We start from the raw sequence: 25,704 nt of genomic DNA, 5'->3' as shown, positions 1-25,704 counted from the left end.
CTTTTTAAAATATGTTACATCTACAAAACTACTGAACCGATTTTCCTGAAAATGTCAGGGAATGTACGGGCATATTTTCTTGAATTTTGAAGGGGGTATAGTTAAAAAAACGCCTTACCTTTATGAATAAAAATCAAATGCAGTCATAACCCAACTTAGGTTTTTTGGAGAGAAAAGTTTACCGCGCCTACCGAAAACAGGTTACATATTTTATTGAATTCCAGAGGGAGCGGGGTACCTCCCCTATGCGATATTTTTAAAAAACGTTATAGTTGCAAAAATTATGCATGCATCGGATTAAACATTTACGGATTAATCTACAATCTAGGTACTTCTTTAGGGCCTATAGGGCCGACCAAGCCTGTTTTTTAATATGTCATAACTGAAGGAATTTCCACAAAATTTGCGTCAAAAGCTCAATGTTTGCCGTTGTTATGTATATTTTATGAATTACGGAAGAGGTGGGGTATCTTCCACATGCCTTTCTGTTAAACGCTATACATATAAGCCAAACGTATAATTATATCGGTTTCAGCATACATTTTGGTAGGCAATGGGGAGCCAAATTGGGAGCCAAAATACCGGACCAGGCCTACTTTTTTTTTAATATGTTATATCTTGAAAACTGATGATCACGCCCACTCTTTTCAAAACATTATTTTTCCACTAATATTCTGAAAATGTTCAGGAATGTCCCGTGGTCCAAAATGCTATATATTTGTAGACGAATTTCGGGGCCTATTATTTTATAATCACTATATTTGCTAAACTTATGATCAAGAAAAACTATATATTTACAAATTTACTTGAATGGTGAGGATCAACGGTCCATCAGCCATGACATGGACGATAATAAAACCTAAAAAGCATAAATTGGCGAAAAAATCCGACAAAGTCCGTAAGTGAAAAGAAAGGCTACAGACAAAAAATTCTTCTCGGTTTGACAATAGAGCGAAGAAGTGAGGTAGAAAATACCTATTTTTGAATTGTCAAGCATAAAGTCGATAAAAAGTTGTCATTAAAACTCATTACGACGGGCCAGCAACGCGGACCGGGGTCTGCTAGTATTTGTTATAAAATAAAATAATTTGTAAACTTTTGCGGTAACCCATGAGAAGAAAATTTCCTATAATAATTTGTAATTTGTGTTAATGTAATAAAATTCTTATTATTCTTGTTTTACACAAACAATAACTTATTTTTATTTTTTCTGGGATATTTTGCAATGGCTTGCATTTTTATTGCATCTTTGAACTGAATAAAAACTCATCCTAAGCACGGCATCAAAACGCATGCTTTGGATGCAAATTAGACTGCACCCTATTCTACTCTTAAGGGTTAGTTAAAATGCGGTTACAAAGGGTTAGTTAAAATGCAATACCAAAGGGTTAGTTAAAATGCAGTGTTAATTGAGTGATTCTTTCAGAAGTCACGCTCTTGCAAAAACGAAAATGCATAATTTCATGCACTTCCACATAAAGACCTGGTCTCCAGATTCACACCTATGGATGGGAGAAATACCACAGTCCTTATAAAAACAAAATTTATTAACATCAGTTTTTACTGCATCCACAAAGAGAAAGTTGAACAGAACAGGACAACGAGTGCCTAGAGAAAGATCATATTAGCATTCATTCCCCTGGCATTGAGATAGAGATACTCCCACGGTCGGCAGGTTCAGCCTTCATGAGCTAACATCCGATATTGGAATAAATCAAATCGATATTAAAGCGGCAAAAAATATGGTAGTTAGCAGGACCAGGATCCAACATGTCGACTTACGCAAGATCACGAGGATATCCACAAGATGAAAAAAGAACAGAAACTAAATCGCACAACATGATCGACTTCGTTTCTGGGATGTCCATAGACGGATTAAACATTTCCGGTGTGTTAGATGACCAGTTGATTCGTGGATCGAACACCGATTCGGAACATTTCTTTGTAGCAACCAAGGTATGTACTGGCAATCTAATACAGGACAGAAGCCTACTCTGCTCAACTTAACCACACATTGGAAGGCAACACTCCTTGTCCCCATAATGTGGAAGCGCAGTGGCAACGAATAGTTCACTATCTTCAAACTGACGCAAAGTCTATACTTTGTTACCTAAAACCACCATCTAAAATGTCGTAAGTCCACTGAAAATAATAAGAAGGCATACAGGCCAACCCTGCAGTCAGTAGCAGCACAAAGCTCCATGGGAAAATAAAAAAGAAAGAGCAGGAAAAATATGAGCGTGAGAAATTCGAGATATTCAGGAGCCAGAATGAAATTCGAAAATTATATCAAAATCAAACTGAATTTGCAGCCGCATTCTCCTGCAAAGATGATGTAGACAATCTGGTGGCTGATAAAGATAAAGCCCTGGGGACCTGGAATAAACAATTTATCAAGTTTTTCGTATTAAAGAAGATATCCTAGATCCACTCGATGTTATTGAGTGTATACCAATTAGTCAAAGCGATGTAATGACAATAACTAATCGGCAGAAGATCAATAAGGAGCAGAGTAGGAGGAGCTGTGGGCTGCCAGCCGAACTGTTTATGACTAGTATTGAAACCAGAGAGAAGTCTCCCTTGTCCCTTCGGGGATGTTGTGGGAACATATGTATGTATGTATATGTATTGAAACCAGATTTCATTTGGGTTAGACAATGAGGTTAAAACATTAAAAATACTTAAAATCGGAAGGTATCTTTCTATTGGGTCTATATTAAATACAAAATTTTAGCTATTTGGGTTGGATAATGTTGTTAAAACCTTCAAAATTGTGGGGTATGGGAGCTATACAAAATGCGAAACTGTGGTAATTTTTGGGGAAAACTTTTGTAGCCAATTTAAAAATAACTTTCAAACTTTTCAAAATCGGAAGGTAACGTTCTATGGGGGCTATATTGAAACGTGGACCTATACAGAAAAGTCATTTTAAAATATTGTTAAGCTCCAACGAAGACCAAATACCAGTTTAGCTATTTCAATTGAATAACGTGGCTAAACCTTGAAAATACCGAAAATCGGGAGGTACCGTTTTGTGAAGGCTATATGAAAACGTGGACCTATACCGACAATTCTCTACAGAAATGTTTTATACCTCCAACATAGACTATGTACCATGTTTTAGCATTTCGGTTAAATAATGTGACTAAACCTTCAAAGTAGCAAAGATCACGAGGTACAATTCCATGGGTGATATACCTCTAAGGAAGAATACCTCTAACGAGGAATAAATACAAAATGTCCGCTATTGCGGTTGGATAATTCGGCTAAACACTTCGAGGTACCGAAAATCGGGAGGTACCATTCTATGGGGACTATATGAAAGCGTGGACCTACACCGACAAAATTTTGGGGATTGCATTGGGTGGCTATATCAAAATAAAAACTAAGCATCCGAAGAGTAATATGAATTTCTGTACGAAATGTTCAAGCTCTGTCATAAATATTGCGAGCTGTATCTTGATTTCAACAAATGGACACAGTTATATTGATTTAGAATTTTATGCTGATCACATACATATGTATATAGGGTACCCAACGAATATTTCGATTTGTTACAAACGAAATGACAAAGTTTATTATACCCTTCATATTATGGTGGGGGTATAATAATATATATATGGAGCTCCAATTTTCATTATACAATTATTGCTAAGGTAAACATGATCGCCTCGGTAATGATAATGTGAATGCAACCACATACATGACATAATTTTCTATTTCCAGGAAAAGTTGAACATTACACCGAGTGTGGACGTGAGATGTTCAGCAATTCCCAGGCATTGGCAATTATGTCTGCCTCTGTTTTGGTGCCCATGATTGGTTTAAATCCTTAGCCTATGTCACTCAAGTTTCCTCCAAGAAAACTCCAACATTTTCCCACAAACACATACATACAGAACTTCCTTATTTATTGATGACAAATGATTTAAATGTATACATATCCATGGGTTTCATTTCGCCAAAAAATGCCTTCTCAATTTCGGACTTGGGACTGCCTTTAGTGGTTAGCCATGATTTCATTTCGTTTAGTTCCATTTGGGTTCCTTCCATTTGGCCCTTGACAGTACCTTCCGGAGTATTCATAATCCAGCCATGGATACCCAATAGTTTGGCTTTCTTCTGGGCATGTTTACGAAAGAATACACCCTGAACCTTGCCAAATACTTCGAAATCGCAATTGTATAATTGTCTTGAACCCATTGACAAGGAAGATTTTTTAACAATTGAACAATATCGGATACGCTGTAACTTGGATTAAGGCAGTAATAGTTTTGATAACCGCGTTGGAAGCTTTTCAATTGTTTTTGTGTTTTTTTTAATAATAAATTGTTTTTGAATAATTTGAATAAATTTTAAACAATTCCTAAATGATATTGAAAGCAATGCGGTTGACAGGTGTGATTTGTTTGTTGTTTTTGTAGGTTTCTATAGTAGCTGGTGCCATGACACAATTGGTCTGTTCCAGAACTGCAAGAATCTACTAATTTTCACTATTTTTTTCCGATAACATAAAGGAAAAATTGTTATCGTAGTAAAAAATAGTAGCTTCTTGCAGGTTCTGGAACAGGGCAATAGTCATTAGTCTATGGTAGCTTCTTGCAGGTTCTGGAAACAGAGCAAATGTTTAGCTTGTGCAGAGGAACTTCTGTAGTGGAATTCTGTAACTCATTTTTTGATAACCGCTAAAAATCCGTAAACTTAAAACGCAAAATTATAAAATTTAAATTATCAGAGGACTTAGCTTTAATTTGGTCTTTAAAAGCCTCGGTACATAAGATGCCTCGCCGGCTGGCTTTCTTGACTTGCTTCATTTCTGACATAATAAAAGAAAAAGAAAAAAGAAGACCGAGCCAATTTCGATGTAGGTTGCACTTTTTTATACCCTGGTAATATGGAGGGTATAATTAAATTTGTCATTCCTTTTTTGATCAGGGTAAAATTCTAAATCGAAATAGCCATGTCTGTATGTCTGTCTGTTGAAATCAAGATACAGTTCGCAATTTTTAAGACTGTGCTCTAGAACTTTGTATAAGAGTTTCTATCACCCCTAGGATGTTTGGTATTGAAAATGGGCTATATCTGTATTCCTTTTGATATAACCCCAATAGAACGGTACATCCCGATTTTCGGTATTTTGAAGGTTTTAGCCTCATTATAACACCGAAATGGCTTAAAGTTGGTATTTACGGGGGTATAAAAATTTCCATCTGAAATTTGTCGGTATATTCCACCGAAATGCTGAAATTTCTTCGTTGGTATTATAAAATTTTCCACCAGAAAATTTTGAGTATACGTCTTTATATAGCCCCCATAGAACCGCACTTATGGTGGATAGAAAGTCCTCTGATAATTTCAATTTTATAATTTTGCGTTTTAATTTTACGGGTTTTATCGGTAACTAAAATTTGAGTTACAGAATTCCACTAATTAACTAACCTTTACTAAATTTGTCTAAAGAGATTCTGATATACCTATTACCACCTTATATGTACGTACTTCAGTTGAGAAAATAATTTCTTAATAAACATTAGGAGAGCTTTTATCAAGCTATAGAGCAATATGATAATTTTCTCCTTCATTACATTTCATTTAATCCGTAAGCGTTACAACATAATTTTATTAAAAATACCTAAGATTACGAAACGAAAAATGAAGCAAAGCCCTTCCCCCGAACATAAATAATCTGCATACATCTAACGATATCCAAAATGAGCGGATACCACAACAATGATTTAATTTATTAATTTAACTTACCCTTTGTCATCTTTCGAATTAAAGCTGGTATTTTTGGAAAACCATTCTGTAACCCGGGCATCAAACACCAATGATTGCATCAGCTGCCGATCACCTAAAATTCAATGAACAATCGTAACATTATTTACACGAAGTTGTTTACGATAAAAATATAATTAATTGAAAAAAAAATAAAGTGCCCAAAATGTAGAAAATAAATTAACACGATTTGTGTGTGAGTGTGTGTGGGTCTATGTTATCATGCATGTGAATAACGGATTTCGGGAAGTTTGTGGGACACATAAATTAATGGTGCAATTCCTCAGCTAACAGTGCATTTGTTATTTATATGCTATACATATTGTATAAATAATTCTATGATTTAGATGATTATATAATGAACACACACACATATGTATTAGCAATGGCATAAAAGTAATAATCTTAATCTATTTCAAAAAAATAAAAACAAAATAAAAAACTCTAAGCACAAGTACAAATGTGTCCTTACGATTGCATTTTAAGTCGCAATGTGAGTAGCCGAAGAAAATACTCATATTTCAGACTTCTACGGGAAGTTTCCCCTTTTTTGGAGCAAATCTTTTCTCTATTTCTCCATTTGATCTTTTGTGAGTAAACCAATTAGTATCGTGTGAAAATACCTTCTGGCTTTCCTATGCAAAGACTTATTGATTTCAATCCTATAATAAGACCTACTGGTTTTGAATGAGAAAAACTATAGACCATCAATGAAATTTATTTCTCTTGCGTGAGAAGATATTCTATGAGAAAACCGATAGGTTTTCTGTGAGAAACCCTACTGGTTTTCTGTGAAAACCCTAGTTCGCGTCTATGGGAAAACCTTCTTCCGGTCTTATATTGGTATCTTGTGAAAATACCTATTTGTCCCCTGTGAGAATAGATCGCCTTCTGCGAGAAGATTTACTTGTCCTTGGTGAGAATACCTCTTAGCCATTTGTGAGAATACCCATTAGTATTCCTTGAGAAGAACTTTTCGTTTTCTGTGACAACAGCTATTTGTCTTTTGTGAACAGACGTATTTGTCTTCTGTGAGAAGACCTTTGGTCTTCTGTTAGAAGACTTATTGGTCTTCTGTAAGAAGACTTAGTTGTGCTCTGTGAGCAGACTTATTGGTCTTCTGTGAAAAGGCCTATTAGTCCTCTTCGGAAGACCTGTTAGTCTTCTATGCCAAGACCTATTGGTTTTTTATTCGTCTTCTGTGAGAAGACTTACAAGTCTTCCGTGAGAAGACATATTCGTATTCTGTGAGAAGACGTATTCGCCTTCTGTGAGAAGCTTTTTGGTCTTCTTATTGGTCTTCTGTGAGAATAAGTCCTTTTGTGCGAAGACCTATAAGTCATCTGTGAGAAGAACTATTGGTCTTCAGTGAAAAGACCTATGAGAAAACCTGCTTCTGGTCTTCTATTGGTCTTCAGTGAGAAGACCCATTGGTCACCTGTGAGAAGATAGATCTCTAGGCCATCTGGATGAAGACTAATTGATATCCAGTAAAAAGACTTACTGGTCTTCTTTTGGAAGACTTATTACTCTTCTATGAGAAGACTTATTGATCTTCTGTGAGAAGGCCGTTTGTTTTTCTGTGAGAAGACTTTTTGGTCCTCTGTGAAAATACTGTGATAAAACTTTTTTGTCTTCTGTGAGAAAGCTTTTATGTCTTCTATGAGAATACTTATTGGTATTCTGTAAGAAGACTTAGTGGTCTTTTGTTAGAAGACCTATTAGTCCTCTGCGAGAAGACCTATTAGTCTTCCATGAGAAGACCTATTGGTGTTTTATTCGTGTTTTGTGAGAAGAGTTTTTGGACTTCTTATTTGTCTTCTGCGGGAAGACTTATTGGTCTACTATGAGAAGATTTATTGGTCTTCTATAAGAAGACCTACTAGTCTTCTGTGAGAAGACCTATTCATATTCGTTGAGAGAACCTAGTGGTCTTCTGTTAGAAGACATAGTGGTCTTCTATGAGAAGAACTATTTGTATTCTGTGTGAAGACTTATTGGTCTTCTGTGAGAAAACTTATTGTCTTCCGTGAGAATACTTATTGGTCTTCTATAAGAAGATTTATTGGTCTTATATAAGAAGATTATTTGTCTTCTGTGAGAAGACGTCTTCGTACTCGTTGAGAGGACCTAGTGATCTTCTGTAAGAAGACTTATTGGTATTCAGTGAAAAGACGTATAGCTCTTCTTTTGGAAGACTTAGTATTCTTCTATGAGAAGACATATTGGTCTTCTGTAAGAAAATTGCTTTGTTTTCTGTGAGAAACTTTTTGGTCTTCTGTGGGAAGACTTATTGGTGTTCTGTGAGACGACTTATTGGTCTTCTACGACAAGATTTATTGGTCTTCTGTGAGAAGACTTATTGGCCTTCTATGAGAAGACCTATTGGTCTTCTGTGAGCACACCTATTAGTCTTCTGTGACCTAAAGTCATCTGTGAGAAGACCTGTTTGTCTTCTGTGAGAAGACCTATTTGTCTTCTGTGAAAATACCAATTTGTCTACTACGAGAAAACCTTCTTCTGGTCTTCTGTAAGAAATACTCATTGTTATTCAGTGAAAAGACTTATTTGTCTTCTGTGAGGAGACTGGTCTTCTGTGAGAACACTTATTTGTCTTCTCTGAGAAGCCCTATTTGTCTTCTGTAAGAAGACTTAGGGCCATTATTACATGTGTTCTTTTACTATCTGATGGATTTGAAAATTCAAAATAAACTAATTTGGAGGCATTAAAAATATAATTTTCACATTGAAAGTTAATGACTTGAAGCTCCTCCTTGAAATTCAATCATCACTTTTAACTGTAAGTTAACCGGAACGCTATAAATCTGTTCGGTAAATCCAAACTATAACAAAAGAAGACTTATAATAATGGGGGTTAGTGGTCTTCTGTGAGAAGACCTATTATTCAGACTTCAGTATCCAACTTTCTTTTGCTTTTTCAACGCCACTTTCAAACGGTTGAAGTGAAAGCACTGATCTGATTCGATGTTTGCTAAACGAATCGGTATTTCTATTTGGAAGGGTTATTTGTCTTCAATTAGAAGACCTCGTGATTTTCGATGAGACGAGTTTTTGGTCTTCTATTATAACAAATATTGGTATTTTATTAGAAGACCTATTTGCCCCTTCTAAAAGAAGACATATTGATCGTATGTTAGAAGACCCTGTGGTCAGTTCCATAAATACATCTCAGTCTCTTCTATGAGAAGACCTCTTGCCATCTATAAGAAAACCTTTTCGCCTAATGTATGAGAAGACTTCCTGGTTTTATGAGAGAAGACCGCTTGATCTTCTATAGCAAGACCTCATTGGCGTCGAAGTCTAATTTACCGATGCTTTGACCAAATTTTTAATTTGATTGGTTACTGAAATACATATTCGTTATTGTCTTTTTTTCGAGAAATTGTCGAAATAAAAACTGATGAGGAAGTTTTTATATATTTTTGGAATTGTCGCTAGAGTTTCATCCACCGTCTGAATGTAAGTACGAGACTTTTCATATATCTCAAATACTTTTTCCTGACAGCTATGCTTCACTTTAAGGTGTTGTCTTGGCGTCCTTCTCTTAGCAATGATTTTCCTGTATGGCAGTAATACTGACTTTGATGTTTTCAAGTAGGTACCTAGACTACAATTTCTCCGCAATGAGTCCAAATATTCCACATTCAGATTCCCAGATTGTGGTCCTAAGAACATTTAGGTGGGTAGTCAATATTTGCGGTGGTACTTAAAAAAGTAAGTGGGTGGTGTTTTTCTTAATTTTTTATATTAAAGTGGGTTTCTTAGCCCGACAGCCCCCGTAGTATGTATCGTATTAGTATTAAAAAGTACTTCATCAGGTGACACAACGGATGCTATTTTAAATCCGATTAGAGAGTAGATTATAATTAGAAAAATGGGGAAATTCATATCAAAGCTGTCTTTAATTATAAAAAACAAAAACAAAAAACATTGTTCCACAACATCCCATACGGAACAAGGGAGACTTCTCTCATATCAATGAGTGCACCCCGATTCATATTAGCTCAATGATATGGGACCTACATTTTATAGCCGAGTCCGAACGGCGTGTCCTACGACACCACTTGTAGAGAAGTTTTACATGGCTGAAATACTCAGGAAATGTCGCCAATATTACTGAGGGGTATTTTGCCACCGTTGAAAATTTGATGTTGCCTAGTAGGGGAATCGTACCCACGACCTTCTGCGTGCAAGGCGGGTGTGCAATGGTAGCACCACGCTGGCGCTTTAATATTTCATATTCAAATCTTTGTACCAAATTCTTGTTTCAATATATTTGTACCACCTTCATATATGTGTTTTTCTGAAGTATATAAAAAATCGTTATTGGATTTTGTGCAATTCATACATATGTATGTAGGTGTAGTGGTTATCAAAAAATTTCGGGAATAGTTCTGTGATTCAAATAGGGGGTTGGGGTCTGAAGAGATTATTAATAAAATTGGTGTGACTTGATTTATTTGCAATTGGATTTATTTTTTGTGCTTTATAATAAATGAAATAAATTATTAAATATTTAATTGTTTATGTATAATACAGAATTATGTTTTTGCGTGTGATTAATTTAGTTATTGCATTTTATGGTTGCTATTGTTGCTGTTATTATCATTTTTTTTTTTTATACATTTACAGTGCAGAAAACACGAAATCACGAATTAAAGATACAATGAAAAAAATGATTTCATTTCCGAATTCGATAAACTAAGACAATGACATTATTACTCACAATAGTAATTTTCGAATGTTGGTATGCGTCCAGCAGATGTGTTAGCTGTGGATTTGCAGGTTGTTGTTTTATTTTATGAATGATAACATAACGATTGTTTTTTTTAATTAAGAAAACTAATATGAGAACATATTGAGACGATAGAGAGTAGAAGGTGTGGACTTATATATTTTTGAGAATACAATACTGTTACAGATGAAATTATAAGTCACACCCTTTAAGACACATGTAAGAATATAGTTGTGTGTTTTTGTAAGTGATGTTAAGGTGTATGTATGTGTGATTTAAACTATGCAACATTTTGTAGTATTTTCTAACATTAGATAATCTTATCGCTCGACTTATCTATCAAAGGCCCTTGATACTGTCAAACACTACACGCTGTTTGAGGACATTAGGAAGACTACCCTCCAGCTACGAAACGTTGGATAATCAGTTATATTCAGGAACAATGCCAGACGGCATTGATATCGTAACGTATGTGTCGTCAGGTCCTTCCCTGATGTCATTTGTGAAAGGCTGAACTGTTATTTCACCGATCCACCCAGAGACGTAGCCAGAAATACAGTAAGTAAAATCTCTAAAAAAAATTACCATTTCGGAGGATTCATCTGTTTAAACTCTGGGAATATGCAACTATCCGCCACTAAATCTGCGGACACTATTTTCACTGCAGAGGTATACACTGAGTTTAATGCCGTGACAGATGGTTGCAGAATTCCGACCACTAACAAGATTCTAGGGGTCACGTTCGACAGCATGCTTACGTCGTCCACGTATGCCACAGCTATCAGCGACAACCTGAGATGAAGGAGCAAGGTCCTCAAGTCCCTAGCCGGCAACACTTGAGGTGCAGGTAAAGAAACATTGTTGAACGTATGTAACGGGATAGATCGGTCTGTGGTATGGTATACTGTGTTCTCCACAAATATAAGTGCAACGCGATGGAAAAATATTCTAACTGTCAGAATGCCGCCCTATGAACTGCAACAGGATGCCGCCTCATGTCTTCAATGTACCATCTACCATTTGAAAAAATAAAGAAGAAAAAGATTTCCGCCCAAACTGACCGTGCAAAAAATCAGCAGAAGGATGTTGAGATAGTCTTCAAAATGTTGCATAGTGTAAATGTGATCGTATATATGTACAGATGTATGTAATTATGTAAGTTGTAGTAACATATTTATGATAACTATTGATGTTAAATATACATACAAATTATGTCGGTCTTTAACTAAATTTTGTGAATAGACTTTTACACAATTTTTCCTAAAAAAAGTATCCAAAACCATATGAAATTCTCTGCAAGCATTTTCATGAATTTTTGCTACGTATGACCTTAAGAATTTTTGTAAAGTAGTCCCGATTTACATTGCGCGATTTTTCATGCGGCAATTTTTCTCGTTCCCTTTTAAAATCGCCTGCTGCGTCTATTATATATTGTATCCCATTCCCCTTAAGTGTCTCTCCTAACAACAAAGACTTGCTGCAGATAAAATTGTCTAATGTATATTGAGACTAACAGCCTGTTTATGTACATATGTCGGACGAAAACCAATGCGAAAGGAAAGCAGTCACTCACTTTCGTCTAAAAAGGCGTTCATGTATTTCGCAAATTATTGTGCGACTGTCGTTACGTATCCTGTGCGAAATACTACTAATTTGAATGCACATTTATACAACTATTTTCCATTAATGAGAGCCAACCCTGCCAGCAGTTGGAAGTGAGTTTCTCACTCCCTCGCCTAAGACGTCACTTCGGAGACACGCCAAGAAAGATAAAGACGATCATTGGTGATTTACACAAACAATATTTTATCGCGTGGGCATACACTTTTATGTGACGCCTGAGTCACTTAAAAGGCGATTGTTCTTTGAAAAAATAAATAGAAAAAATAAAAAATAAATAGAAAATAAACAAAAAATAACTAGAAAAAAATAAAAAAAAAATATTTTTTCATTAATTCTATGTGATTCATTTCTTCACAACTGAGGTCACTTAAGGTTGACTTCCGCGACTATCGCCGCCACTGTTTTTATCGCCTCGGCGACACGCTTAAGTCACTTCTGTGATAGTTTTTGCTTGCAGGGAAATTAAAAATAAAAACAATATCCACATATACATATAAACCAAGGCGAATTTAATAAGGTGATCCAAAAGGCGAATTCATGCCGTGTTGTTGTAACGCTCCTCAGCTGCAATAGATGGGGGATGTATTTCGAGGACTTTATTCACACTATAATTGCTTAAGGCCTTGGCAACTGCATCCGTGTGAATACTATTTAAACCTGCTAGATACGCTTGTTGATCTAGGGGTCCCCTCCTGTATCGTTGGACCTCTCCCTCTAGAGCATGGATATCCTTCCTGATTTGCCTGTATGTGCCGGGCCTACCCACAAGATGGTGATTGGGATGGCTCACACGGTAACATCCAAGCAGGTACTGCAATGAAAGCATCTCATTGTATTGCTTTACTGGAAGAATCTTTGCCTCTTCATGTAGATGGTCCACTGAAGATTTGAGGAGGCACCCTGTTGCTGTTATCAGGGCGGCATTCTGGCAAGTTTGAATCTTTTTTTCCAATTCGTATCACATAATCTCGGGGACCAGACTGGTGCCGCATAGCTTACCACAGACCGACCTATCGCGTTATATGTGGTCAACAAACCTTATCTCATCCCGGCTAGAGACTTGAGGACCTTGTTCCTACTTTTCATTTTGTCGCAGATAACTGTGGCGTGCGCGCACGACGTAGTGGGACCACCCTGCCCATTTTCCAGACTTCGGGAACAATGAGGGTGGACAGCGACATGTTGAGAACTTTAGTGAGATACTCCACTCCCGGCTCATCCAGCTGTTTCAGCATTACCATGGAGATTCCATCAGGGCCCAACGCTTTGGATGATTTAGCGTTCCTGATGGCATTGGCAACACCATCCATTGTAAACTGTAGTGGTTCCTCCTCGACAGGAAGAGATCTGATGCGACGCAATACTCTTCTTTTCGCCCTGTCACTCTCGGGGTGCTCGACAAACTGTCGATTGAAATAACTTGCGCACCTCTTCGGGTCAGTCAACGTAACGTCGCCAAACGTGACTGAGGTCCTATCTTCCCGTCTTCCAGGGTCCGAGAGTGACTTAACCGTTGCCCACAATTCACCTATACCGGCTCCAATGTTGCAACTCTTCAGATGATTTAACCACTTGTTTCGCTTATGCTCGCCGACCGGCCTGTTAACTTCCAGTGTCAGCTCCCTGACTCTGGGGTCATTGGTGTTGGTTCGGCGAAGCTCATCACGCTCACTTGCTAATCCCGTCGCCTCTGTTGGGAAGTTTGGTCTTACTTCGGGTATTCGACCAGCAGGGATATGGCTAGAGGTTGCAGCAGTGATGGTGTCTCGGAACGCTACCCGAACATCACAAGGATTGGGCAGTTCTCTGAAGCGGTGATTGGTGAACTCTGTGATGAATGTGCGGCGTTCAGAAGTAATGAAATCGGGTGGTCTGCTAATGGAGATAATTATGGGGAGATGGCCTGATCCAAGGAAATAACGGGTTGCCAGGTAACGTCATTTGTCAGACCAGGTGACACCATGGTTATGTCTGGCGCGCTGTGACACTCTCCTCTAATTCTGGTAGGGGCGTCCTCATTGATCGTGCAAGACGTAGTCGTTTCCGAGGCCGAATGCCACATCTCATGATGCGCATTGAAGTCCCCCAGGACCAGACGATTATGGCCTTCCAAAAGCGGGCTAATGTTAGGCACGTAATCTGAGATACAGCTACTTCTCGGCGGGATGTATACGTTCAGCAACTCTATCTCCGCAGTTCCACACTTGACTGCTACCCCCATACATTCCATGTACGGGTCATTAGAGACAGGCTCAAGCGAGATAGGTCTGTATTGGACAGACTGGTGCAATAGGAAAGCTAATCCCCCACCTCCACTTCTGGTGCGATCTTTCCTTAGCACATTGTAACCATCACAATGTTGTAAGCTACAGTTGTTGTTGAGCTTGGTTTCTTGCACCGCAGCAACCTTGATGTTCTTCCGACTCATGAAATCTACTATTTCCTCGATCTTACCTCGGAGTCCATTGCAATTAAATTGCAAAAAGGATGCATTCTCTGGGATTGGGACAACAACGGCTGGTGTTAAAGGCCGCGCGTGCGGTTGTTGTCGAGGGGACTGAGAAGGAGTTTTGTAGTCAGACGACGAGGGAGTTTCGTAACCCGACGACGACTCACTGGCGACTGTGTTCACGCAGCATGCAGCAACATAGTCCCTGTCGTAGTCCCTCACGTGGACAAGTCCAGAGCAACCCCTTAGATGCACTCACTCCTGACATCTATAGCATCTCACCGAAAGTTGGATGTGGGTGAAGATGCGGATGTGGCAAACTGAGCACAGATATATTTGTCCTGGGTTTCCTCCGTCCCGGCACGAACCAAAAGAATTCGGAGTAGGCATTCCGGGATATGTACACTGAGGTGACAGCCGCTGGCCGGAACGATGATTTTGTGTTGTTCCGGGTCAATCAAAATTTGTTGCGCCAAATATCCCCAACATGTAGAAGAAAACGGTAAAATATTTTTCTCGATGATGCTGTACTCAGATATTGTATGCAGAAGCGAAATATTTGTTATTTATTTTTGAAAAAATATGTTTTGACAGCAAATAAAGACATCAGTTGGTATTATTGTATCACCTTCTTTCTTGCATCCTGATACAAACATTGGAATATGCGTGATTTGTTTTGTTTGAGAAAATAAAATGTGTCGATACTTTGAATTGTTTTATTTAATTGATTTCTTCAAAATAATAAATGAAACCGCATTTAAAACGTGTCTATAAAATTTTTATTTTGTTTCAAGGATGTTTTGCATAAATTTGATTTAAGATTTTCGGTTTTATTCGCGAGTTTACGTTCTACTCAACAGCTACAAAGCAAGTGAGTTGTCGGTCGTAAAGATTTTCGTTTCGCAGGTGTCTACATGAACAGAAAATGATTTTTTCACTTAGGTAGCACAAGAAACTGTTCGGCCGATATACATAAACAGGCTGTTTATCTACATGATTCCGAAATCCTTACCCTTAACTAATTGTAATGTATTAGACGATCTTATTATTGGAGTACTAGCTTTATACTGAGCTTCTTTTCGTTTATTTTTGTTTTGTCTATCCGGTATCCATCAATGTCAGATACCAATCTCATACATGGCTTTGATCATATAAAGCAGTGGAAAATAGTATTATAGCCAACAAAGTTATTGTAGATTCTGATCTGCATCACTTCACCGAGGGCAACAATATTGAATATTTAATTTTCTATATTTCCCGCATATGAAATACCTGAACCTCAAACATCTAAAACAAATGTTCCCCAGATTGCGATCTCGGGCTCATCACGGGGCTTCGCCTTGGTATGGTGCAGTATGCAGAGGTCGGACTTAGATCCCCTTACTTATTCTTCTACCGACCATCCGACAGACAAATCGTCGAAAGTCATTGTCGGCACCCCGGCGAGAGTAATTCCACTGAGATCACCTACTCGTACTAGCAAGCTAGCCACTTGTACGAGGGTTTTTTTTTTTTTTTTTTTTTTTTTATTTATTCAGTTAATTACACAAATTTACATTGAAAGCCCCTGCGCCTTAGAGGCATTATAGAGGCAAAAAAGGCAACGATTTATATATATCTATATACATATTACTTTGAATTGAAATAACTTGGCAAAACAAAACTAATAAAAACAACTATGTTGCAGATTTAAAAGTGTTTCCACATTGAGTAGTAAGTATTTTTTTAAATTCAATTTAAATATAGGCAAAACATATATAGTCTTCAAGAACAGTGGGAGTTCATTATACAGGTTGGGACCAGAATAGCCAATACGCTGCTTCGTCACTTCTAGACGGCATCTTATAACTCTCAGATTATTAGAATAACGCGTTTGTATTCCATTGTGGGAATAATTTGTCTCAAACCTCATTGTTCTGGAACCGTATATAGCTTTAAACATGTATATAAGCAATTGTTGTTTATAGATTCCATGAACCGGAAGAACTGTTTTCACGATATTCTTGTATAAGTCGGCAGTAGGATACCTTAATGGAAGATTATACACGAGTTTTAAAGCCTTATTTTGAGCACATTGTAAGGCATTTAAACTGGAGCTATTTTTGTAGGCATAAATTATGGGCAAGTAAGTGAGATGGGAGTGGATTAGTGAATTATAAATCATCATCTTCGTAGAAGTATTTAACTTATTTTTAAACTTGTATAGAATGCCAATCCCAGAGGAGACTTTTGAAATAACATTCTTTATATGGGTATCCCATGATAAGTTATGGCTCAGAGTAATTCCCAGATACTTTACTTGCAGGGACTCGAATATCGACAATCCATCGACATGCACCGACATCTCTTCATCACTTTTCAAATGTGGTTTAAACCTAATGAATTTAGTTTTTGCCGAATTCAGGATTAATTTGTTGACACGTGCGAACTCTGAAATCAAGGCAGCATCGTATTCAATTTGCGTCTTCAAAACTGCATTAAAACTGTAATTGTAAAATAAACAAACATCATCGGCGAACATGAATAACTTTCCAAAAAAGTTTAAATTCTTCATATCATTGATGTAAATTTTGAAGAGCAAGGGGCCAAGAATGCTTCCTTGTGGAACCCCATGCCTGATCTCCCGCAATCCGCTCTTAGTTTCCCCAATTTGAACATATTGAAATCGACACCGCAAGTAATCCTCCAACAGACACAACGAGCTACCGGAAACACCAATACTTTTCAGTTTTTGCACCAAAATGTCGTGTTGTACTAGATCAAAAGCCTTTGTAAAATCGAAGAAAACGCCTGCTACACCCTTATAACCGTAGTCCAGGCCACTGTAAATCGTTTCCATAACATTGATCATTGCTTCTTCAGTTCCCATGCCTTTACGGAATCCAAATTGCTGCTCGTATAGAATCTTATTTTCAGACACATAATCTGACAACTGTTCGAAAATTATTTTTTCAAAAATTTTGTCGATGGTAGACAGTATTGATATGGGACGAAAATCGCCGATATTTTTGGCTCCTGGTTTTTTAGCTATTCTATGTATTTTGAGACAATTTGGATAACATCCATTGGTAATCATTTTATTGAATATGTTCATCAGTATCTCAGGAATAATTGGTTGTGCAGTCAGCAAAATTTTTGGGGTGATACCATCATACCCTGCGCTCTGTTTGCTATTTAGACCTTTCAATATCTCTTCCAAGTAACATCGTGCTATCGGTCGTAAACTAAAATTGTTTGCTACCTGAGAAATTGTCCGTAAAGAGTTTACGCTATCATCATTTTCTTCCACAATACTATTCTTCAATGATTCAACAGACTCCACAAAGAATCGATTAAATGCTTCCACCTTCGCCGTATCTGAAATAAGGCTTTCTCCATTTTCATTGGTAACTTCTCCTAATGTATTTTGGGTACGCCCTAATTCCTTATTTAAAAATCTCCATGTTTTTTTAACATCATTATTGCAATACTTTATGCCATCCATATAATAATTGTTCATTAAGGTATTATTGCAATCCCTTATTACTCTGCTCAAACTTCTTAAAATATCACGATATTTGTCCTTGGCCTCTGCTTTCCTTCTCTTTTTCAAAATCTTCCTTTTGTAACATATAAGTGCAAACAATTCTTTATTGGTCCATGGGGTTAGTTTCTCACGTATGTCAACTTTAGTTTCATGTACTGTCGTAGATCGGGTTAATGCCGATGATACAATGTCAATAAATGCTTCACACGCGTCAGATGTATTTTCAATCTCTAGAACTGGAAGTTCGCTCTGCAGTAAATGCGACAATTTTCTATAATTCACATGCTTTCGCTCATAATTCACATGCTCACCAGCCATACATTCTATATCTATATAACAACTTAGCCAATTGTGATCCGACAGTACGTTTTGAATGCTATACACTTTCACTTTACTCGGCATATTGCTGTATACCCAATCAATTGATGTCTGACTGCACGGAATAGTGACGAGTCCATGACAAGTATACATATCGAACTGATTAAACATACAATTCAGTTTGGTTTTAGTACCATTTGAGGAAAGGGCGTCAACATTCAAATCACCAACTATTAATTTTGGACCAGGTTTTATCCCATTCAAAATAGTTTCCAATTTGTCCACAAATGATTTAAATTTGCAACGCGGAGATCTGTAGATTGATGCAATTTGAAGATTAAACCCATCGATTTTGACATCACACAATTCAATGGCCAACACATCCAGATTGTCTTCACTCTTATTTACCATTGTTCTATATTTCAGATTCGACTTTATGTACACTGATGTTCCTCCAAAGCCATCAATACGCTCGCAGTGCACAACATTATATCCATAAATTGAATAGAGCGATAAATTTTGAGCAGAAAACCATGTTTCTTGAATGGCAATTATATCGGGAAGCTTGGAAAATTTTCTTATTTCGCATTTAAAACGATTAAACTTATCCAATGAGGAAACACTTCTAATATTGACGGATAATATGTTAAAAATTTTTGAATTAACTGTAGCTAAATATTCATTATAATGATTAGTATTCAAAAAATATTTAGAATTCATTTGAAAAAAATTATATATGTAACAAAAGTATAAATTTAAAATAGGATAATTATTTTAATTGGGCGATAAAAACCCTGCTTCATCGTCATCATCGTCTTCTTCGTCATCATCATCTTCTACAGCGTCATCTACGTCATCATCTTCTACATGCTCTCTTTGCCTCGTTCCAACAACAGTTTTCGACAAAAGTGTATTAATATGATCCATATCTCTTATTAGAATTGGCTTAGATTTTTCATGTTTCTTGGCGATAATTCTACCCTTCTGCACAAAGACGAATTTAAAACCCACAGACTTAAGTGATTTGGCATAACTCAATAAATTTAAATTTTCCTTGGTAAGGAAATCATTAACATAGACACCCTTCATGTCATCAACGTCTTTAAGCTTCTTCTTTCCATCCATAAATAGAGACTTGGATTTTTTATTAGCGAATTTAACGACTACTGATGCTTTGTTGTTATTATTATTGCGACGTGAAAAATATGCATCCACTATATCCGTCTCATGTAAAACGCATCCTGTAATTTCCGCCACCTTTAAAACCATTTCAACAGGTTTAGAATTGTCATTAATTTCAATGCCATTAATGACACAATCATTTTTCACCCTTTCTCCATTCAAAAATGTAACAGTCGATTGCAAACATTTAACGTTTTCACGCAGTGTTTTATTTTCCTTTTTCAATGTTTTGATGTTTTCCATATTCTTCTTTACTCCCTTCAAAATAAAATCATATTGCGATGACATAAATGTCATCGTCTTCTTCATTTCTCTCATTTCTGCAAGTAACTCCTTCATCTCACCACTGTTGTTCTCATTTGGTCGACAGAAATGACAACAATACTCAAGAGAAGAGTTGTTGGCTAGCCTCTCAACTTCGATCTTGTTTAGTTGTGTGCATAACGTATGGAGAGTTTTACCACAGTCATCACACTCAAATGAGTCGTCGTTTTCCAACACTTCTGTGTTACATTGCCGACATACGATTCTTTTCTTTTTGTTATTGATGCTTCTCCTTGTTTTTGGAGCCATACTTCATAAAAAACAAAGAGCCAAACACTTGTTTTCTTTATAAAAACGCAATTAGTTAAGCTACTAATATCTATTACTTTGATTTTTAATAAATTTGCGCAGTAAACGGAGACCACGTAATTTTTGACGTCTGCTCTCAAACAGGGTTGCCAACTTTTTTCGTAAAGTTTTGCACAATAACTTTCTGGGCTAACAATAAAAACGCGAATATTTACCATTCAAATAGTTTTATTGTTTTCTTAAGTCATCTTCAGCATCATGTATATACTTTTTCATGCGCCCAAACCAATTGTTGAAGCACTTTTTCCACTCCGATTAAAACTCGTCCAAGAAACACGCCTTTTTTATCGTGATGAACGAAATCAAATGAAGTCATTGGGTGCCAAGTCAGGCGCTGGTTTGAATCAATTGTGATGATGCAGAATGATACTACTTCTCTTGTTCGTTTCTTGAACTTCTCAGGAGACTTCAGGCAAACAAATTGTAGTGTACCACTCAGAAATAGCCATCCTACCTTGCTCAAGCCGTATAGTCGCCACATAGTCAGTTTAGCCGAAGAAACAGGCGACCATTTGCTTCGAAGTGTTTATTCCATGAGCAACTTTCGTTGGATTTGGCCTTCTATCGATTTCTGGTTTGTTTCGGACTCATACGCAAAAATCCTAGATTCGACATTTGTGACGATCAAATAAAGATCTTTTGAAGACCGCGATCGTATTTATTCGCAATTTTTTTGCACCAATCGACAAGCATCTGTTTTTGGGGCCTTCGAAGGCGAGCCAAATCCAACGAAAGTTGTTCATGGAAGAATCACTTCAAAGCATGTGGCTACTATACGGCTTGAGGAACGTAGGACGGTTAATTCTGAGTGGTACACTACAATTTGTTTACCTGAAGTCTCTGTATAAGTTCGAAAAACGAACAAGATAAGACGGATTATTCTGCACCATGGCAATGTGAGCTCTCACACATCGATTCAAACCATCGCCTTTTGGACCGTACAAAACGTGGAATTGATGGCTCAACCGCTGTACAGCCCTGTCTTGGAATCTAATGACTTCATTTGATTCCCGCACATCGTTGCCAGACAATGCTGCAAAAGCGTTCAAAAACCATGTTTTGGAAGTGTCCCAATCGGAGTGCATGGAAAAGTGTATAAATCATGCTGGAGACTACTTATGAAAACAATGAAACTATTTTTGATGGTAAATATTCGCGTTTTCATCATAGGTCAGAAGCAGGGTTTAAAAGACAGCATCTAAAACTATTAGCATTAACTGTACACTTCAACTGCTACACAACATTGACACACACGCTACATATTTAGCAGACGGCTGACAATTCGTCGCAGCGAATTAGCAACCGAGGGTGTTTTTGTGATTAGAGCTGCCAACACAGTAATAAAAAGGGTGCAATTCAAGTCAAAATGCCTCCATCATATGGTAGAACATAAAAAAATTCTAATTATAATAGTTTAAAAATAACAAAAACAAATATTAAACGGCTTCACCAAAAATTCGCATGTCCTTTGAACGAAAAAGTGGAATTAATTATATCGTGATTTTTAATGCATAACACTGGCAACCCTGATTCAAAAACAATTGTTTGCTGAAAACCTGGCTAAACCGTTGGAACTATGTTGCTTATTCTCTTTTCTGATATGTATTGATAGTGTGTGCTGTAAAATATGAGTATGCGTGTCCGATGCTGTTTTATTATAGCAACAATTTCAAATAGCATCAGCATCGCTAGCAATATTTTTGTGAAATTTGTTGCTACATGTCGCCGTTGTTCAATGTTGCTAAACATATTTCGGTGCTTTTGCTAATATGGCGTTAGCATTTTAAATCCTGGTCAGAAACTTTTCTAGTACCCCTAGTAAATATGTATTACTTACTTACTAAATTAGCTGGCCCATTACAGAACATTTGTTCCATAGATCGAACTAAGAAAAGATCTCCAATTCTCTCTGTTTTTCGTTTCGCTTTTTGGAATACCGCGCTCTGTCATTTCTTCATCCACTTGTATGCTCCATCGAAGCTTAGGCTTCCCGATTCTGCGTGCACCGCCATGTGGTATTTATTCATACGCCTTTTTAGCGGGTTCATCAGTGTTCATTCTTATGATATGGCCTAGCCAACGCAATCGTTGCATCTCGATACGTTTAACTATATTCATATCTTTGTATAGCTGATATAGCTTGTGGTTCATACGACGTCGATATTCAACGTCAACACAAAGCGGCCCGTAGATCTTTGGAAGAATGTTCATCTCAAACACACCAAGCACTGCCTTATTTGCTTGTGCAAGTACCCATGCTTCGGAGCCATACATTAGCACGGGCAGAATCAGCGTTTTGTTTGCGTATTGCTATTTTTGTTTGACGAGATGTGGCTTTGTTTTCAAATTGCTTATTTAAACCATAGTAGCATTTGTTGGCCAATACAATTTTTCTTCTTATTTCACAACTGATATTGTTTGTTGTGTTTATGGCAGTGGCGAGGTAGACGAAGTCTTTAACTACCTCAAAATTATAGGTACCAACTTCCACAGTTGGTCCGAGATCTATGGACGCCGTTTACCGCCAGACCCACTTTCGCAGTTTCTCCTTCGACCTTCCTAAAGGTATCAGTTACTTCCTTTACTGATCGTCCTATGATGTCTATGTCATCAGCATAAGCAAGTAACATGTGACTATTGGTGCAAATTGTGTCATTTCTTCTGACATTTGCATCACGTATTACCTTTTCCAACAAAATGTTGAATAGGTCACACGAAAGGCTGTCTCCTTGTCTGAAACCTTTTTTGGTACTGAACTGTTCGGAGACTTTCTTTCCAATTTTAACTGATGACCTAGTTAAAGTCATCTTACAAAGCCGGATGAGCTTTGCGGGGATACCAAATTCAGACATTGCATGGAATACCTTTGATCGGAGGGGACTGTCGAAAGCTGCTTTATAATCGACAAAAAGGTGATATGTGTCGATCTGCATTTCTTGGGTCTTCTCAAGGATTTACCGCAGGGTAAATATCTGGTCAATGGTGGACTTGCCAGGTCTAAAGCCACATTGGTATGGTCCAATTATTTCGTTGACCATTCGCTTTAGTCGTTCGCACAATATCCCTGACACTATCTTGTAGGCGATAGGGAGAAGACTTATGCCCCTATAGTTGGAGCATACGGTCATATCTCCTTTCTTGTGGACGGGACACAGGATGCTCAGGTTCCAATCGTCGGGTACGCGTTCTTCCTGCCAGATGGTGCTAACTAGCTGATGCATACACCTTATCAGCGCGTCGCCTCCGGTTTTAAACATCTCGGCTGGTACGCCATCGGCTCCTGCTGCTTTATTATTCTTCAGCCGGTTGATTGCTGTTTTTACCTCATCTTGGCCGGGTGGCATACATTTTTACCATCGTCTGGGATTTGATCTGTGGTATCATCGTCTTAGCTACTATTGGATACCAGCAGATTGGAAATATGTTCCTTCCATATCCTGAGCACGCTATCTGTATCTGTTACCAGATTACCTTGCTGGTCTCTACAGGAGGAAGTGCCTGTACCAAAGCCATCTGTTTGATCTTTCACTCTTTGGTAGAATTTTCGGACTTCATTCTGGCTCCTGTACATCTCGATTTTTGCACGCTCCCGCTTTTCCATTTCTCTCTTTTTCATGCGGAAAACACTTTTCTCTACATACATATGTATTAGTCACCACCAAATGGGCTAATATTCAACTGATGTTTGTTGACAGGCAGTAAAATGCTATTGTTTTACTGTTCATTTTCCGATGCTGGTAACTAGGAAACTTCTTCTTCTCAAAAAGGGAGTGAGTTGTGCCTCAAAGGCCTTCTCTACCAGCGACAAAGGCGTTACTGGACCTAGAAATCAAAACGCATCAAAGCTCAGTACGCCTACATCAAGGCGCACATCAGTCAACAACTCATAGACAGGAGACATCAATGAGAGGAAAACCTTAACAGAGAAATGCTAATTCCAGGAATTTTGCTAGAACTTTCACGTTGAGCAAATGACAATGAATGGCATTGGAGTAATCCCGGCAAATAAGTAACGAATGGAGTTTCATTTATGTTTTCTTAGTAAGCTCTAAATATAATAGTACGATCTTGGACCACCGCACGCGTAAGGGGAACATTGGGGAGCGGAGAAAGAAAAGTCTTAAGACGGATAAAAGCGGGACTAAGATCTCAACTGGAATCTGGATACCGAATTTGGCCGGTGATCTCACATCGTAAAACCCGTATCCTTTCATAAGTTAGAGATTGAAATCATTGTGGTTTCTATTATTGAACCCTATATAACACTGTGCAACATTTTTATGGTAATCTTGTGCAAACAATTTGAGCTAAGGACTTTTTGAAAGTACAAACCCAAATGGCAAAAACCCTAGTTGGGTTTTGTTGTGTCAGATCCAGCTTGGATTGTATGGCCCCATATTAAATGTTGACTCTTTAAAGCAATTCTGGGCTATATCTCTGAAACCAATGTAAATCTTCATCTGACCTCTTAAACAAATTTGTAGATAAGGGCAAGAATAAAATATTTGGAGAAATAATGAACTCGAAAAACTACATTTATAGCCCCAAATTTTTTAAAATGTGCATAATTTGTATACATTTCGCACCATATCTTCAAAACCGTTAATTTTTTCTGTTTTCTTTTGGAAAAATATTCCCTGGAATGTTATACACAACTCCTCAGAACATGCCATTGTTGTAAAATGCCTCTATCACGTTGTTATCACTGTATTTTTCAACGACGATTTAATAAATATGTCAGTAGTTTGGTGAAATCCGAAATGCGAGAATAACTGTTGCTGTGAACTGTGCTTGAAATACGTGTTGTAAAAGTTATGATGCAAAATACCGCTGAAACGACATGAAGTAAGCATTTTAGAGTTTCAGAATGTTTTGAAGAATTGCTGAGAACTTTATTTGTTACTTGGTTCAACTCCCAATAGTTTAGCTGATACTAACCAGAATTTCAGCAATTATTTAAAATTGTTTGTATTTTATCGATTTTGATGACCTAAATGTAGTTGTTCTTATGTGTTCTGTTCAAAAAATAAGTTCTACTACTTTAGGGCTACAATATTGCCAAAGACAACAAGGCCAAAATTCCTAATAGTTTCAGAGATAAAGGCCCAAAAAATGCAAACCTCTGTATTTTTAGCCCGGTTTAGATGAGGCCATAAAATCTGAACTGGATCCGGCAGGACAAACCCCTACTAGGTTTTTTGTAGTCTTAATATGTACTTTCAAAATATGCATACTAGAAGTTGTTTGTATTTTCAGTGTTGAATAGTGTAATTAAGATTCTAACTTCATGATGGATTCTAACTTAAAACTATGTATGTAAATATGCAGTAGAGTTTGGGTGGGGATGCAGAATATACATGACTAACTGTCCGGTGATCTTGCATCGTAGGAATCCCTCGATAAGTTAGTTCAAAATTTTATGATACCATGAAATGGGTCTTG

The 25,704-nt window shown here is 37.4% G+C and overlaps 2 protein-coding genes across 5 annotated transcripts in view; both read right to left on the bottom strand.

The window, feature by feature from the left end:
• Positions 1–25,704, bottom strand: part of stj (voltage-dependent calcium channel subunit straightjacket) — a 168,729-nt gene that overhangs the window by 38,622 nt on the left and 104,403 nt on the right. For 2 of the 4 annotated variants that reach the window (XM_073984681.1, XM_073984683.1), the window contains 2 exons: positions 10,523–10,567; positions 5,758–5,851 (listed from right to left, as the gene is read on the bottom strand). In XM_073984681.1, the coding sequence (XP_073840782.1) occupies positions 5,758–5,851; positions 10,523–10,567 (139 nt within the window). The remainder of the gene's footprint in view (positions 1–5,757; positions 5,852–10,522; positions 10,568–25,704) is intronic. The other 2 variants (XM_073984682.1, XM_073984684.1) reach the window with 1 other exon arrangement.
• On the bottom strand, positions 3,875–4,331 carry LOC141402763 (acylphosphatase-2-like). Its single transcript, XM_073984685.1, has one exon. It carries the CDS (start codon positions 4,201–4,203, stop codon positions 3,907–3,909), a length of 297 nt encoding a protein of 98 aa, XP_073840786.1. The 5' UTR covers positions 4,204–4,331; the 3' UTR covers positions 3,875–3,906.

This window comes from Musca autumnalis, unplaced genomic scaffold, assembly GCF_047663935.1.
Source record: "Musca autumnalis isolate F117 unplaced genomic scaffold, ASM4766393v1 scaffold_4, whole genome shotgun sequence".
NCBI classification, from domain to species: domain Eukaryota; kingdom Metazoa; phylum Arthropoda; class Insecta; order Diptera; family Muscidae; genus Musca; species Musca autumnalis.
Note: the sequence above shows the minus strand (reverse complement) of the source record. Positions and strands in the feature narration are given on the sequence as shown.